The sequence below is a fragment of the Stegodyphus dumicola genome, chromosome 4 (genome assembly GCF_044657685.1).
Source record: "Stegodyphus dumicola isolate Sdum_Otavi_A_Nest chromosome 4, ASM4465768v1".
In the NCBI taxonomy this organism is placed as follows: Eukaryota; Metazoa; Arthropoda; class Arachnida; order Araneae; family Eresidae; genus Stegodyphus; species Stegodyphus dumicola.
Genome location: NC_140771.1, coordinates 57,692,711 through 57,712,055, shown reverse-complemented (window position 1 = coordinate 57,712,055; position 19,345 = coordinate 57,692,711). Strand labels below are relative to the sequence as shown.

At 30.5% G+C, this 19,345-nt stretch overlaps 1 protein-coding gene across 1 annotated transcript in view; it reads right to left on the bottom strand.

Annotated features, from left to right (window-relative positions):
* Nucleotides 1-19,101, bottom strand: part of LOC118187345 (core histone macro-H2A.1-like) — a 71,897-nt gene extending 52,796 nt beyond the window's left edge. The window contains exons 1-3 of the mRNA XM_035357542.2: nt 18,883-19,101; nt 12,669-12,775; nt 3,155-3,391 (exon numbers count right to left, since the gene is read on the bottom strand). Of these exons, the coding sequence (XP_035213433.1) occupies nt 3,155-3,391; nt 12,669-12,775; nt 18,883-19,054 (516 nt within the window). The 5' untranslated portion in view covers nt 19,055-19,101. The remainder of the gene's footprint in view (nt 1-3,154; nt 3,392-12,668; nt 12,776-18,882) is intronic.
* Nucleotides 19,102-19,345: the final 244 nt, after the last annotated feature.

Here is a 19,345-nt window from a genome sequence, read left to right as displayed (position 1 = left end):
GTGTATGCGAGTGATGTGTTTTGCATATAATAAAGTGTAATGTAATTAAATACAGTGTCTTGTGCTATAAATACCTATTAAAGACAAAGTATATTCAGTCTCTAATTAGCTTTCTATTAATATTTATAAGCTATATACTTGATGAACATTACAGGCTAATCAGTATATACATAATTTAAATTAACAACAAGTGACCATCACACTGAATTTATTTTTTATATCATTTAAATCAAGGAAAAAAATTAAAAACATATAAATAAATTAACAAGGGGCTTAATTTTGCTAGACCCAGATTAGGAATTCTAGTGGATTGTCTTCTTTTAATGACAAATAACCTAAGTAATTTAAGAAATACTAAACACAAGTTAAGAGTGCCGGCAGTAGAGACATACTGTTTCTTTATATTTTTTTTATAATCATTTTCAAATAATTGCTCTACTGTAACTATAAGTGACTAATTTGTTATACAATTTAAATTACCAATAGTTTGCACATATCATAATTTAGCTATTACAGAATACAGAGTGTGATTACTCGTTTGCCACAAGTACAATGACACAAAATATTTTTGAAGTAAAGTAAGAAAACAAGCAAATAAACAGCAGTATGTACAATAAATTAGAAACATTGTGTTAAAAAAGTATTATATATTTTTATATTTTGTAAAATGCAAACCAATTATAATGATATACTCAAGGAGATAGACTACTATTTTAAAGCTAGAAGTTACTTAAAATTTGTTTAAGCTAGAATGTGTAATATAACAAAGAAAAAGCATATTTTCTCGTTAAAGTTCACATTTAACACATAATAACTTTATAAAATATGCATTTATCAATTAGTAAATAATATATCTCCTTACATGAAGTATTCTAAACATGTATACCAAATTGCAGAAGATCTCAATGATAATTTTTAAAGACAGTGTGTTTCTTGTTAGCATTAAAATACAAAAAATGAAAAACGAGATACACACATTTAAAGAATTCAAGCACTCGATTATCTACTTTTAATCAGTTTGTAAACTTAAAATTCCCCTGACTTTTTAACTAATGCCCTCTTGTTTTTCAGAATTTACATTTTTTTTTTTTTTTTTTTTTTTTTTTGCTTTCTCGCAGCTTTTAAAATTTTTCTCTGCTTTTTAAAGCCAAATCAGGGAATGTTGTTTTGCATTGTCGATAAGGTTAACATTAAACCTTTCATACTCGTCTGGAATGTAGTAACCAATTTATCTATAAATAATTTACCATATCTATACCAATATTTATCTATACCTATAAAAAATTAATGAATATTACTCAGTAATAAATTTTAAAAAAATGCTTATCAGCAATGTAAACACAACCAAAACATGAGCAAAAATGCATTAGTGAATTCATAACACACAGCTTGAAAATATGCTAGAACTTTGTGTTGTTGCCATCGTAAAACTACTTTTTGGTCTTTAAAATGCAATTAAATAAGTTTTAAGCCTTGAAACTAAAAGTAAACAACTCTGACACCATCATTTCGGCCTTTTAAATATTTATGTTTTGTGCACTTCTGGTATGCTGTTCCAGGACAAGGTGTCAAATCAGCTATCATAACTCCGGTTTAAATGAATGTAGGAACAAAATTCAAACAGTCTTGGAAACATAAGAAATAAGATTTTCATCAAGCATAAGAAAATAACAAGGAATTTTTTTACCAAAATCTCAGTTTCTAAGGTATACAGCCCCCTTAAATAAGCATCATTTGATTAAAATATACTTCTGAATATTAAAAACCTATCACTAAGGAAAAATTTTAAGGTGCAGTATCTTTCAAGAACTACATCTTTTTCCATTAAGACTATTTCAGGCACATATGTAAGATATCAAATAATGAAAATTAAATGCACATTGCACCCTTTTGTGAAGCAGCATCTTTTTCGCTCATATGACCAATGTTGTAGCTGTGGCTGATTGCTACAGTTGGTTGCATTAAAGTAACACATCATAGCTTATTTTTCACTGAGAGAATTTTCTGCATTAAGCCATTTTTATTACGTCAAATAATAATTACATAGCTTGTCTTGTAAGTTAACTCTACTAATAGTTTCTGATGTTTGACCAGTCTCATAATTAAGAATTTTAAACACAAGGAAATAATAAAGCACAAGATATTTCTTACTGGGGAAGAGGTATAATTCTGTGCCCTTGCAATTTATTTTATTAATAAAAAAGCATACACTCAACATGGTATTTCTGTTTTAGCTTCTAATTACTTGGTTAACTGATTATAGTAAAGCAAACAAGAATTGCTCCTGATAAAGACTTCCCAAGTGAAAGTATCTTGCATTCATACTAGATGCACACATAGAAAACTGATTTGTTAGGATAAACTACTATAGTTCAATAGTCTTATTCATTCAACCATTAGTGGACAACTGCCCATATTCAATTTGAACAAAACAAAACAAATTTAACACAGAAGTTTATTTGGATATGGGAAAGCAGAGGGGGAAGGACTCAAACACATGTTGAACTCAGAAATCAGCAGTCTTAATCACTTGGCCACTGCTGAATCATGAACATGAGAAATGCCATAAATTAACACAGCTGCCTATAAATTATAAAACTATATATTAATACTTTCATTAAATATTATCAATCAAATCTTTTTATTACTGCAAGCATTAATATACACCTATTTTTAATAGAGATAAATATCTGTCAATTTGACATACTTGTGGTTCTGGCTTTAACATTAGGCAAATATTAAAAAAATTAGCTGATTTAATTTATCACACTATGTTTCCATTTAAGTATTTTTATCCTTTAAATAAAGTTACAAAAACTGCATTGATGTCATTGCAAATAAGAAAAAGGAATGACAACACTGAATAGTTACTCATTACATGAAATAAACAGAGTGACTTGCATGCCACTTAACTGGAACGTATCAAAACATGCATATAGTATAATAATTTCAATTTTAAATACTTAAGCTCTCAGTGTAATTTTACATACAAAGTGTTTCACATACACAGGTTTCTAGAAGAAACTTACAAATTTATGTAAGAAAATTTGGTTTAAAAAGATCTGATCCTGGAAACGACAGTTTAAACCATATGAACTGCTACAAGAATGATAGATGTGGAAATAAAACTGTAAAAAGAAATTTACAACTTTACCTTGCCTTTTCCTTTGCCCTTCCCTTTAATACTGGCACTGACACTTGCTTTCCTGGGCATTTTCTTTGGTGGTGTATAAACTGGTTTGGCTTTCTTTGTAGATGACACAGGAGCTGGAGAAGAAGGTCCAGAACGGGGAGAAGGCATTGTCACAAAACGGCCTTTCTTCTTTGCTAGCAATTCAGGTTCAATTCGGGGCAATACACCACCCGAAGCAATGGTAACGTTTTTTAGGAGCTGAAATAGATATTCAATGCATTTATATATGTGAAAATAATCATTGGTACTTACATATGAATGCAACTAACTTGGCACAATTTGGCTATTTTTTACAGATCAAAAAGTAAAAGCTACATATTTGGTGCAAGTTGGTGGTTTTCGCAACCTTCTTTTTTTTTTCAGAAAGGTTCCCAAACTATCAATATTTATCATAAGTGAGTAAACATTATCAACACAGGAAAAGAAAAGATACTTAACAATTTAAAATATAAACTTGAGTTATTAAATAAGGATTACATGCTAATTAAAAAATAAAATACTTAAATATTTTTTCAAACCTTCCTGCAATTTCTTTGTATTATTCGTCTCCTGAAGTGCATAGCAATTTGTTTTCACTAAAAAAAAAAAAAAAAAAAAAAATTGCAGAACAACAGAATTGTGGAGATTCAGCTTCGCACACCCCTGAGCAACAGTGGCTATCTAGGAAATGCATTTTCTCATTGTTCCCTTAGAAAATTTTAAGTAAAATTCTGAATTCCTGCAGAAATTTTATCACAGTTTCTCCCACTGCTGGCAAATTCCACAAACTCATATTTTTAAACTAAGTTTAAGACAAAAATATCAGAATATGTTTGTAAAAATGGTTTGAACTTGGAATACAACATAAAAGAAATGCATATAAAAATAGTGATGGTGCTTGATTCAAATGATTGTTATGAACATGGTTGACAGAGTTTAGGACATTCTGAAAATTTGGCGATGTTAGTACCCGATTATTAGGACTACATATTACAAAATACAAAATAATGAATAAAACAAGTGTTGCAGATTTATAATGTAGTTGTGTTGTTGGGAAGCAAATTAAATGTTTAACTGTAATGTACATTGATTAAGTATTTAGTTTTGAAATTAGAATTTTGCTTTGTAAATGACTACAGCCTTGTCTTGTAATGCTTTTACTATGACGATTAAGTCATTGTTTAGTTTGTTTTATAAATTTTAGCTATAACCTGGGTTAGCATGTTTCTTCCAAAGTAGAAAAAACAGCTAAAAGAAATGGGAAATGTAAGAAACTAATTTTTGAACTTATGTTTGTATTATTTTCATAATATTTTATTTGTACATTGGCATTTATATTACTATTTTAAATATTTTCGTTTTCTATATACTTTAAGAAGCCTCATTTGTATGCTTGTGACAGCTTTTCATTGGTAATATATGTATGTATATATGTATTTTTGTGTATCTGCTATGATATTTCTTTCACATCTGTGAAATTATTTAGAAAGAAAAGAGGAAAAAATTCTGGAAAATTTATATTAAAACAAAAATCTGAAAGCTTTCAGATTGTATATTATGCCCAAAGGGGCTTTTTTTTTTCAACACTTTGTGTGTAACATTTATTTATTAAATATGTTCTTCGCACTTAAATCATAAAATTCAATTCAACAGCAATATTGCAAAATAATTTTAAAAGAGCATGTCTTTAGAATTTCCGACACACATTCATGCGCGCCGCCGGCGATAATTTTTTTTCTTTTCCTCCGTACAGTGTTGCCACTGCTAGTTTTGAAATTGTTGAGTTTGTTAATCAAAAATTCGCTAAAGTTTTACAAAACATGAAATAGATAATAAAGCAAATTCCAGATTAGTGCTTCCAGATGCCCATATTTGGGTGGAACATTACATCATTCAAAACTTGATGTCTCTAGGTACCGTAGCTTTATCACAATGCGAGAAACATACATAAGTTTATGCAGATTTTTCATTATTTAATTTCTTTTAATATAATGCAAGGCTCTAATATTTGGTGGCAACAGTTTGAAAAGTGATACGCTGTTTATAGTGATTTGAAGCAAAATGCCAAAACGAAATTAGCCCTTCTGGACTAAAAATTCTGAAAAGGTTTCAGATTTTAAATTATGTCCAAGGGGGCATTTTTTAAACATTTTGTGCGTTACCTTTATTTATTAAATATAGTGTTCTTTCCCCTTAAACCATAAAATTCAGTTCAACAGCAATGTCACAAAAATATTTTAAAATGACCATACTTCAGAATTTCTGATACACAGTTCCGCACGCGGTTTATAAAATGGATTCAACCCCTCGGTAGAGTGTTGCCATTGTTTGATTTTAAATCGCTGAGTTTGTTAATCCAAACTTCATTAACGTTTTACAACATATGAAATCAATAATAAAACAAATTCCAAATTTTATATTCATAGTAGGATTACGTCATTCAAAATTGGATGGCTCTAGGTACTGTTGTTTTATCACAATGCGAAAAACACGCATTTATGCAGATTCTTCATTATTAAATTTATTTAAATATAATACAGGGATCTAATAATTGGTGGCAACAATTTGAAAGTGATACACCGCTTATGGTGATTCAATGCAAAATGCCAAAACGAAAACAATAGTCCTTCAGGGACAAAGCCCCTTTGGACTAAGAACATTGAATCTACATCATCGTAAAAACAGTGTAGCTAAGTAACAACAATAATAATTTCTGAAATTTGAGATAAATGAATATATTCAACATTCATTCTAATCCTGTTGAACTTTAATCTCAATTAAAAATTCACATGAAATTTCTGGTATGACATATTCCAGTACTTATGTATTATCTCATCAACTGGCCAAGTAACAAAATTTAATGTCAATTATGAATCATTCACTTCTTTAGAATTCAGCAATAGTAATTGGTGATTGGTGAATATTGCCGATGATCTATAGGATAATGCATAAGCACCCATATTGCTTTCCAAATTTTATATTCATACCATACAAGATTTTAGACATGGCAAATAGCATCAAGATAAAGTACACTGCACAAAAAAAGGGGAGAACATTTCTATACTTCCTGTTCTACTGGGTCGATTGATGAAATTCAAATTGTGTTTTTCATGTCTCGAAAGCGCGACTTTGGATATATAGTAGACTCATATATAGCATTATTCTAACATAGGTATTCTGACAGAAACTCAGACTTTTTCTGAAATGATATGCCAATTGTTTTCCATATTTTGATTCTATGACTCAAATTATGCCTAAATATTAAATTTTGTAAAATTTGGTGCAAAATTTATGGAGAAATTCAAAAATTTATCTAGGCAAATTTTTTCAGTTTGTGACAAGAATAATTTACTTGGCGAACTTCTTAATTTATGCCAACCGATTTTCAATTCCTTTATTTCATTGTAAATGGGTGGAAAAAAGTCATCATTTATACTTTCAAATAATTTTAACAAAGTGCGTAAATCGCATTTGACATTACTATCACTTATAACAAATTTCAAAACTTGCCAATATGTAAATTCACCTATAGCTTACAAAATTTTGAATTTAAAAAACTCTAATTTTTGGTTGGTGTACCTAGTACTAGTACATCTACTTTAAGATGATGTGAAAATTTTTATAATACAAAAAGTGTTTCGAAAAATTTATAAAAGTACAAATTTTAAAAATAAATCATAAAAAATGTGCGAATTATACTTAAAGCTTTAAATTTCGAAGTAAAGTAAGTAAGCCTAAATTTCAAAATCTGAAAGAAGGAATGATGTAAGTTTAATAAAAAATATAATAAAAAAATAAATAATTAATAAATATATTTCAAACTCAGTTAACATTGAGGTGCTAAAATTTTGAGAGCTAATGTTTTAAAAACTACTCGTGTGATTTTTACAAAACTTGGAAGTCTGGCATAATTCGAGTCATAGAATCGAAATATTGAATACAATTGGCATGTCATCTCAGAAAAAGTTTGATTTTGTGTAAAAATACCTATACAGTCAAAAGTTGTTAATTCGGACACCCATAATCCCGACCTCAAAGCTAGAAACTTTCTGCGCATGCATCGTGTTGACGCATGTGCGTAAGACCTTTACGGCTGCGAATATGAGTGTGCGCATGCTCAAAATATGTTTACACATGCACATTTAATGTATAATGGACGGTATAAGCTAAGCTAAAATAATCTAATTCAGTTAATGCTGCAGATTGCGTTGTTCCTTAATCTTCAAATTGGATCCAGCTTATTATTTTTTGCAGACTGTTAGAGCAATTTTATAAAAGTAAGCTTGAACTTTTGATTATGTCAAATAGAATTTCCGATATATATTTACTAATATGTAAAGGATCTACAAAGCGAAAGTATGTTTCGAAGTCCATTAAACAAAAGTGGAATTGCTGCAAAAAATGACTTAACCATTCCGAAATCTGTTTATCAATTTCACGCTGCTCTGCGGCGGAGGGGGGGTGGCGCTGTGCGCAATGAATTGGAAGTTGATCTGTCAGCACTATCCTTATCTTCAGAGCAGATGTTTTTATTCTATTTGGCTTACAATTCCGTACTAAATGTAGTATTTCATCTCTATGTATTCCGTCTTATATATATAATATGATTTAAATCAAATTCCTCGTCATTATAATTTGCTTCCGATAGTGAAGAAAGTGACACAGAGGTTATTGAAAACGAAAAAATTTCGATTGACAAATTATAGGAGCAATTATAGGACTTGAACAGCGGAACTTTGTAACTGAACAAGAAATTATGTCTGTTTAATAGAATTAAAGAGAAAGTATTATCACATAAAACGAAGGAACTTAAACAACTTACATTGAAAGAAATGTTTAATAAAGTAAACAAATAAATATTAAGCTTTTTTTTTTTTTTTTTTTGCATGCGCCGCGTCGGCACATGCGCACAGGCGTTTTACGCGTGCGCGTAAGACCCTGACTACTGCGCATATGCGTGTGCGCAAGTGCAGAATACGTTTTCGCCTGCGCGTTTAATGTATAACGGATGGTGTAAGCTAAAATTATCTAATTATCTATTTCAGTTAATGTTAATGATTGCGTTGTTCCTTAATCTTCGAATTGGATCCCGCTTATTATTTTTTGCAGACTGTAAGAGCAATTTTATAAAAGTAAACTTGAACTTTCGCTTATGTCAAATAGAATATCCGATGCTGGAACTTCCAAAGGATCTACAAAACGAAAGTATGTTTCGATGTCCAACAAACAAAAAGTGGAATTGCTGCAAAAAAATGGATAAAGACATGAAGAATGTGACAGAGAGGTTAGTGAAAACGAAAAAATTTCGATTGACAAGTTAGTCGGTATTCTCGGCACAGCAATTAACGGGACTTGAACAGCGGTACTTTGTAACTGAACAAGAAATTATGTCTTTTTATAGAATTAAAGAGAAAGTATTACCACATAAAATGAAGCAACTTAAACAACTTACATTGAGAGAAATGTTTAATAAAGTAAACAAATAAATATTAAGCTTTTTTTTTTTTTGTAAATTTTGATACCCTTTAGATCATAATTGTTCTTTATTTCATATTTTTAATTTTATAATTTCTGCATGCCATCTTACCAGATTTAAACTGATGATCTATAATCCGGAAAAATCGATAATCCGGAATCGCCGAAGTCCCGACGAGTCCAGATTAACGACTTTTGACTGTATTAGAACAATGCTATAAATAATCTAATGCATAGCCTAAGTCGCACTTCCGAGACATGAAAAATGGAAGTTGAATTTCGTCAATCGGTCCAGTAGAATGGGAGATATAGAACTGTCCCCCTCTTCTTTTGTGCAGTGTACATTTTTAGTAGCAGTAAATTTTTAACAAGTTTAGCAAATTTCTTCCATACATGAAAAAGTAAAAATGATTTTTTTTTTTGTTTACTTATTTAATAATAATACATTTATATTTCATTCCTATATAACGGTGCAATAATTACTAATCAATTTAAATATTTTCATTTTATATATATATATATCAAGCTTCATTTGTATACGTGCAGTAAGTTTCTTTTGTAACATACATATGTAATGTTCATTTTGCACTTGCAATTAAATCTGCTTTTATATCTGTAAGTCTTTGTGGATTTCAAAACTGAATTTCAGTTTGTAACAGGAATAAAATTAGAAAATAGATATATTTATTCAAGAAAATAAATAAATAAATAAAGTAAAATTAATTATTGAAAACTGAATCTACATCATCAACAATGTGTAACATACTATAAATGAATAAAAATTCCACCATACTTTTCACTACTCTTTTTTTAGGAAAAGTTAATTTATGCATTTTACTGCCGAAATAATAAAACATTTATTTTCAAATGAATTAAAATGTTATTAGTAAATTTATTTCCTTTAACAGCTCTATACACCAGGAATAGCTTCATAAATTTAAATTTGATTTTTAGCACGTTCCTTGCCACGTGGGGCATATGCACTCCACGCTAAACATTCCGTTCAAGCCATTTAGTATTATCATTGTAAAATGAAGAATTTTTTAAAAGTTCATTATGCAGTCAATTATGGGCATCTTCATACTACTGCTGATGCCCTCATTTAATTGTGAGGCGTATACGCCCCACGCGGCGTGATTAGTAATTTTTTTTTATCGCCAGAAACAAAATAATACAAATGTAAAGCGTGAACGGGAAGTCTTCAAAAAACGGTCTGGCAGAGAACGTGTTAAGGTACAGTGCGCAAAACAGGGGGGGGGACAGTTCTATATCTTCCGCTCTACTGGGCCGATTGAAGAAATTCAAATTGCGTTTTTCATGTCTTGAAAGCACGACATAGGATATATATTATATTTATACATAGCATTGTTCTAATATAGGTATTTTGACACAAAATCGGGCTTCTACTGAAATAACATACCAATTTTTTATATCTGCAGATAATGAAAATGTTATAAACAAATTCAGGGATTTTCGGCATAATTTTCAATATAAATTCAGTCATTAAGCGGTTAAGTTGATAAAATGTGTTTCATTTTATTATGTTGATACTGATAGTAAACTTATGAAAAATATCGATAGAAAATCTTTTTAAAAGTGCCACCAAAATTTTCACTTGCACTGAATGAGTAATTTTTCAACTGTAAAAAAACTCCACATTGCACCACGATATTAATATATGAGAACGATTTTTAAGATTGTGTTTACCTTAATAATTATTTAACTGTACAAAAAATACAATCCTGTCATGAAGATGTATTTGTGTTGACAGTGCAACAGATGTCAATACCAGATTAGCATAGCTTTGTATGTTAGCTGTTAGGTTGAAATACATTTTAAGCTAATTTCACACTACAGATGTTAAGTTGCAGTATTTATAAAAAGATGACAATAAATATTATTATCAAATAATGTAAAGTTTTATATTTTATTATAGAGCATCATTACTGAGATCCACAACTAAACATGGGCATGATAATTATGCAGTGTGCTATAATTTAACTTCTGAAAATCTGTATTTGTCTTCAACTGTTTAAAAAAAATGTCATTTTTGAAATTTATAGTTGTCCAAAAGTATTTGACTAAATATAATAACTAAAAAAGTAATGACAAATTAAATTTAATTTCAGATACATTTAAATTAAACTTATTTATGTACTTCATGAAATACTAAGATATGATAAGCTTGGTTAGCCATATCATAATACCTGAAGGATTAAATTTTCCCTTTGGATTTGTTATGTTGTAGGGGATTATTTTAATTTTCTAATAGTTATTTTAATTTTTGAATTAAGCTGTACTTTACCTCCTTGTTTTCCACCTACAATTCCCTAACAGAATGAGTTTTCAAAATTACGTTTTATGTAAATGAGATAGAACCAGTATTTAACTTGAAGTCTTGGCCATTTCAGTAGAAGAGCTTAGAAGTTCTTCATACAGTGTGTTCTGCTTTCTGGCCACATCATTGCTTTAAATCTAATATTACTATACTTCAGCTATTTTGTTAAGTGCCTGTAAGTATTCGTTGGTGATCTTTAATAAGGGCCAACTCTGTCAGTTATTTCTGTGCAGCTTCATCTGGTTTTAGTTTAGTTAACATTAGATTAGTTTCTTATTTTCTATCTTAAGTTAAAGCCCAAGTGAAGGCTTACTGTAATCCGAGAAGGGCCATCTGTTAAATATCTTGAGTTGGAATAAAGAGTAAATTTAAGCCTTCTTTGGATTTAATACTGACTAGGAACTCTGTGATTTATTTCCTGCACAGTTCTTAAATATTCTACCTTGCAAGAACCACAAATTTAGCAAGAATATTACAATATCAATGACACATTTGCTGTATTTGATGAAAATAAAGTTTTGACAATTATGAATTCTGTGGATTCTACCTTCCAGATCACTTCTGAAGTTGAAGCATTCCATTTCCTTTTTCTCAACATTTCAGGCATACAAAATAATTCTAGTTTTGATACCATATGGAAACCTTTCTCAATTTGTCTCAGCACAACCAGATCCAGACACTGTGCACACACATGATTTGCTATATAAAGTCAACCCCTGATCACTAACTGAACTATTTGAGAACTCTTACAATTGATTGATTAGAAATCATTTCAGATTTCTACCATGAGTCAAAAAAAAAAAAAAATTTCAATTCTGATATAAAAAAAATTATCCTATTCCAATTAATGCTAATAATTTAGTTGCTATTTCTTTCTTTCCTGCTATCAGTTACAAAAATGCAACTTTCCTGTCATTCTTTCTTGTCGGTAAAATAACACAATTTTGTCCTTAAAGACCCTATTCCTGAAATGAATTGTTAGAGAATTCAGTACAGGTTACATTGAACAAATGAAGCAAGTTTTAAAATTTCACATAAAAAATGTGAATCTTATTTTCTAAAATTCGAAAATGAAAAATCATTTATTGCTCAACACTGTTGGAATGCAAACTGCAAATTCAATTTTGCTTTTACCAGAACAATCCAAGAAACTTCTTCAGTTGGTAAATCAGTTTTTCTATGAGGCTTTCAATATCTATAACATTTTGTCAATGACTCGCATTCTAACCACAATCAATAAAATCGCAGAATTTATCATAGAAAGCCTCATTAGTTAGTAGTAAATTTTCGAAAATTCATCTGTCTTTCTGTTTATATCTTTCCTTAAGTTTCAGCTGAAAAGTTTGAACTGCTGAAAGCATTTTTGCTAAAATAAAATATATTTCAATCAATTATGTTTTTCTTACATTCAGTTTTACTTGGTGTGTCACTTACCATTTTTCCAATTTTAGCAAGTTATATAACATACTTATGATTGTAAATATTAGTTATGATTGCATATATACTTATGATTTTATATATTTAACTTATAATTATATATATTAATATTAAATTCAATATTACATTAAATTAAAGTATGCAAAATAAAAAATAATTTTTATTCTTTAATAAAGAAAAACTACACTATTTAACACCAATCAAAAACATAATTTCATATCTTAACAAGACAGAGATAATAAATACCAAATGAAGTTCTTCATCATTAGCTACAGCAAGAAGAATATGACGTGGAGTAACTCTGCCTTTTTTGTTATCTCTGGCAGCATTTCCAGCTAATTCAAGAATTTCCGCTGCAAAGATTAAAAATTTACTTGCATCTGATGGGAAATTGTACAAACACTCCCATGTATCATATGGTACTACAACACAAATAAAATGCATTTCTTTACATAAAAACCAAACTGAAATATTTTTTTATCTCAAATTTAATACAGTTGAGCCCCGATATAACAAAAGACACTTAAAACAAATCCCTGCATATAATGAACGAAATCTTTTGGTCCCATCCAGTTTCTTATAATGTTATTTTATACTATAACAGCAAATCTTAAAGAGTATGAAAATCAGATAAAACAAACCACATGGATACATTACATTGAAACTTTTTCATATATTTTATATTTTGCACAGAATTCTTGCAACTTTTAACAAAACAATTACTACCCATTAAAATAATCCATAATTAGAATGTTAGGATTCACATTCTAATCCCACTCCACATTCCTTCCATTAAATAAAGGAAAATGTAGAAGGTTCTTTTTGTAAAGGAAAAACATGTTTTTTTTTTTTAAATTTTTTCATCTATCTTTATCTGTGCTCTAAACAGAGGCTATGTCAGACACATGTGGCACTCAACTCTAGGTGAACAAGAATACAATAAGCATATCTTCGAACGCCATATTATATATGTTATGTCGAGAATTTTAATTATTAATACATATTTTAAGTTATCATTATTCCAGAATTTTTATTTGTACTCATATGTATTTTAATTTGGAAAAAAGCATTCTTAAATTGTTAAAGCCTTATTTAGCTGGTAGTTCTTGAGACTGTAGTGTAATAAAGACAGGAAACGGTTGCAAGAGCCACCTGGTTTATTGGTTCATGGCCTTTTTATTAACAATGGAGGCTGTAGGGTGTTGTGTTGTCGCCTTTTACTAATGGTGTTAGAAGATTTTTGGACATAGAAATATTTTGGACTTGGTCAGAATCTTGTACTTTGAAATATCGTCTTTGCAATTTTTGGACTTAAAAACATTTTGAACTTGGTCAGAATCTCGTACTTTCAAATATCGTCTTTGTGTCAAAATATTTCTAAGTTTCGGGACTTAGAAATATTTTGGACTTGGTCAGAAGTCTTGCTTTCGCCTTGTTATAGTTGCAATTTTGTTTACTTCAGACAGTGGGGGTTGTTGTTAGCTTAGGTAATTGGATTCAGTTAATCTTTGAATTATGGTAACTTGGCGATTTTTTGGCGAAAATTTTGCGACCAACACTGCTACAGCAACCTGCTAGTTTTTGTTTGGACGCCATTTTGTTTTCACGAAGTAAAGGCTTTTTTTTTTTTTTCCTTCAACATTTTTTTTCCAACAATCTGCTAGCCGAACTACGCTTATGCTAGAACTTTTATGGAACAAAAGTGCTTAATCATGATGAAGATTAGGTGCGAAATTGGGAGAAAGTGCAGAATCGCCAACTGCTTGCCGCATTTTTAAGAATTGCACATACATGGTATCCAAGTACACGTCGACCTATTTTCACTTAAAAAACATTCCCAGAATTGCACAAAAATGGCATTGCGCACACTCTTGACTTTATCCATGTACACTGCTAAAGTCCTAGCTAGTAACCTTTATCGCCTTACCAAAATGTCGCCAAACTACCTGTTACCATATTACAAAGATTAGCCTTGGATTCTTGTAAAGCTTAGTTTCTGCTTGTTAGTTGTGGAGGTCCACTTTAGTTCCCACATTGTGTGTACAGATGTTTTTTGGACTTCATTGTCAGATTTTCTTGTTTTTGATTCATTGCGAGGATGTAATTTTCTCAGTTTAGATAAAGTAAAATTCTGGCATTGGTGCGATTTTAATTTTATGATTTTTTGTAAGCCAATGAAATTTTTTTTTGGGGGGAAGTGGAGAGTTTACTTCGGTGCTTGCACCAGATTCATTCGGATTTCTGATTTTTGAGCAAAAATGTAAGAAAGGAGAAAAGAGTGTAGGGGCTTGACCCCTTGCATATAATTTATGGTAACCTGAGTAGTTGAATGTTATGGAAACCCTATTATGATGTATTTGTTTGCATTATTCTGGGAAATTTTGAATCATGGGATGTTTTGCAAGGGCTTTTGTGATGTGTATTGCCTAGGAAGTAATTGCTTGTTTCATTGCTTAGGCGGCACAATAGCTGAATGTTGTAGGATTAATTTGAAGTTTCTGTATGATTTGGAACGAAAGGGGAAAAGTGCATTAATTGACTGGTGTGTAAATGAAGGTTTACTTAGTAGCCATAGTCCGGATCTACGTAGTATATTTTTGACTGTTATTTTTGTGAATTTCTATGGTGATGGCGATATACGGATTGTAGTTAAGATAATTTTAGGAAGTTTTTGGATGCTGTTAAGGAATTTTGTGTGCCACAAACTGAATAAGAAAGAATTTCTAAATAAGGTAAGCGGATATTTGCTTTGTGTAGTGCTTAAATGCATAACAGGTTTTTCCTTTTCTTATGTTATTGTTTGGTTTAAAATGTAGTTTATTGAGATTATGTATTTTTCGTTTGCCTCTACTGTAGAATTGTGTGCTCCTTTGACTTTTTAAGTGAAAATATATCGATGTGTACATGGACAAACTCAAGGGAGTGCGTAAAGCACAGTTTGTGTAATTCTCTGATGTTTTTTTAAGTGAAAATAGGTCAGTGTGTACATGGATAAAGCCAAAGGAGTGCACAATGCCATTTTTGTGCAATTTGAGAATTTTTTTTTTTTTTTTAAGTGAAAATAGGTCAATGTATACATGGATACCGAGTATGTGCAATTCGACTTCTTATTTTGGCTTGCATATTGGGAATTTTTTAGCCAAAAATTGCTGCTACGCAGGCCCAAAAAACAAGTTAAAGAATTGCACAAACTCGGTATCCATGTACCGCCGAAAATCGCTAAGTTTCGCCAAGGGGTACCCTAAAATATAATTTTACCGAGGCTAGATGACAGACCTTAACTAGGGAATCTTATCCATTTGTGTCCACCACTACAGAACATTCGTCTTATAAACTTGCTGGAGGTATTACCATCATAAGTAGATAGCTTCAAAGAGAAATGAAAAGGCATGAGTAAACGTTTAAAACCATCAGAACTGCTTCCTGCTGTCGCTATGCATTTCTTTACTATGCCAACTTCTTTGGTGACAGCAGCAGAAACTCAGTCTTTAATTTATTGTTCAATTTTTTTCTTGGACGACCGAAACTCTTTCTTCAGTTTCTCAAACTCTATTTTCAACTGTGCCTATTCAGTTTCCTATAGGTTCAAATTTGCTCTCTGTTATGGCTATAATATCTCTTTTCATTTCCTCTTGGCCCACTTTCATCTCTTCTTTGATGGATTTTTGACCAGCTTCCATCTTTTCTTTAATGGATTCAGCTCTTCTTTGAAAGCAGCAAAGGCTGGCACCAACAGCCTTAATTGTTTCTAAATCACTCTTGTCACTGGCATTCAATCTACTACTGCCACCAAAAAGTGTTGTTTGTGCACGACTTCGCAATGAATTGGATACATGAGTCTGATAACAGGTTAATAACATTTATTTTTATCAAAAGAAATATTTCAGAACTCTGGAATTTTCCATAGAAATATTTGTACAAGTGTTCACAGTATCGCACAGTATGATCAGTAATTACGTTTCAAACTACTAAGAATGATAAACCCAATGCCATGCAAAGCATCTAAAAAGAAAGCTAACTCAGATATTTTAGTTCACATGTAACTAAACAACTTGTAACAAAAATAACTAAGCAACTGAGAAGCAGATGCTCTCTCTTCAGCCTTAAACAGTTTTCAAACAGCTGCGAGGTTATTTCTTGTACTTTCTGCTTCTAGAAATTACAGGAAAGCAATAAGAGGGTAGAATTAGAGTTACAGTTAACATAGTGATCAATTACATTTATTCAGTTACAATACTTATTACAGTTATACAGGGACCAGACCCAAATGTTGCCAAATTTGGTGATAAAATAAATCACCAAAACCATTGTCAGCTTGGCGATATTTCGCCAAATTACTGAGATACCTATTAACTCCATGTTATATGCACTTTTACTTTTTCGGCATAAATTTCTCTTAAAATTTGTCTCGTGTTATATTATACAGAAAAATACAACAATTCTACCAAAATTACCTATCTAAGTACAAAATTCCTAATAATAGGTTATCGTAACTTATTTATAAATCATTCAAATGCTTGTAGCTGCAAGACATAAAATACTCCTATTGCTCATAAACTATAAAGACAGCCCATTATCTTTGTATAATGTGTTTGGCACACCACAGGTTATACACCAAGAAATCCACTCACCCATCCACCAACCAGCCTATTATCTAAATGTCGATCTTATACGATAATTTCTAGCCATTTAACCAGTGTCTGCATAGCATTTGGTTTTATTGCTGAAAGATAATTTTTCGGGAGTTTTTTTTATTATGAGCAATTACAACACTTGAATTTAAGGCAGTTAATACATTAATGTATTTCTGTATCTTTTTTGGTATACTGGTCAGGGTATTTTGATCTTGTATGAATCTACAAAGAATGATCTTCAAACTTTTTAAACTGTCCAGAATTTTTTTTTTTTTTTTTAGGGAAATTCACCTTTCCTTGAGAACTGTTTAATGTGTAACCATTCTTTCACTAACATTGATAAGACAGAGAAATTCATCAGTACTAATAGTATGTCCCATATTTCCACATGGTTTCACAAATTTTAGCTCTATGTGTTTTGCTCACCTTGCAGATACAGATTTTTTTTTTTTTTTTTTTCATATATTAGCACAGGTAACCACAATATGTACTCTTCTAAATCAGCATCAACTTGAAATTTTTTGCTGAACGTACCATGACGAGATGAAAGAAATGACAAATGCACATTCTATTTAATTATGAAAGAACAGCATAATGCAATGCATTCTACAATTGTGGATATGTCATCATATCAACAGGACTAAGCCATTTATATTGCATAGGATAAAAGGATTTTTATACCAACAACCTTTGAAAAGATAAAAGAATTCAAATTTAAAAGGATTATTGAAATATTTACTCATCTCAATGGCAAACAGAAGTAGCAGTTGCTTTTGGAATTTTGTGTACAGTTTAGGTGAGACCATGCAAGCTGATTAAAAGTCACTTAAGTTGCTAATTTAAAACAATACAAATGACACAAATAGGCATTATAGTGTTAATATGCATACACCCCAAATTTTTTGTTTCTCATAAAATCAAAAATAACATTCAGCTTTGTCTCTTAAAACACACTTTTTAAAAATATGCTTTAAAAAATAATATTTTTAAAGCTCAACCCGACTTTTGAATTTTAAATTTATTTTTAAGATTATTATCTTAGATAGGCTTTCCAAAATTAAGTAGTATATGAATTCTTTTGCGAAAAAAGTCAAATGAAGGCATAATTTAACACTATACATGTTTTAAAAAAATCTTTAAAATCTCAAGTTAAAACGAAATGTGTTCATTACAGCAAAACATTCAAGAGGTATCTGCCTATCTCACAATATATTACAATAAAACATACACAAGTTATCTGCCTATTAAGATATGTTTTCAGAAAAATTAGAATACTTTAATGTTACAAAGATGAAAATCATGAAATTCCTATGCAGCTAACCTGATCCAATGGTTAGAAACTCGGCCCTGAGGAACTATGAATACTCCAAAGTATAGAAATTCATTCTGCTTAACTGATACAAGGAGTGATTGATTACACATTTTTGCCTCCTACACTTCATTTTCCTAACTAAGTATTTCGTATTTTATAAATAGGTAGGAAAATAAATTAGTCCATTCAGTTAAATAAAATATTAAAAAGCATTGTAATGTACAGAACTAAATACTGTTAAGTAAAATACTGTTTTTATTGCTTTTAATACTTTTGCTTCCATTAAAAAAATTATTTTCTTCTTTTATACTAAAAGTCTGAAAAGTATTCCTGCAGCCACTTATGAAAAAGTTCTTCTGCAGATTTATACTCCAATAAATGCCATTCAAGGCACGCCAAACACTTTCATGTTGCAAGACATTCATATATATTCCTCCTTATACTGATAAAATAAACAAACTTCAAAAGTAAGAGGCAAATTTACAGTTTATAAAATTGATTAGATTAATCATACCAGTCAGATACTCAATAACAGCAGCCATATATACCGGTGCACCTGCACCGATTCTCTGATGATGAGTACCATTTCTTAAATACCGATGAAATCGTCCAACGGGAAATAAAACTCCAGCTTTAGCAGACCGAGATGTAGATTTGCTCCTTTTTTTACCACCGCGAGCAGACATTTTTAAGTCAGACAAAGTAGACAGAAGTCTTGTTTTGCACCCGCTAAGTCTTTCTGCTCGGATGAGCGAAAAACAAACACTGTCGACTGTCAATACGGTTTCGAATAGTGTAATGTAGAAGACATTTTCGTTTAAAATCCATCTCACATTTTTAATTTAAAAATTCATCCATTATAGTAATAAATTATGATCTAATTTTTCAACGATATAAATACCAACAATGTACTTCTATGATTTTACTATTACCTAATTTGAACATAAGTATTAAATACATTTTAGATAACACTATTT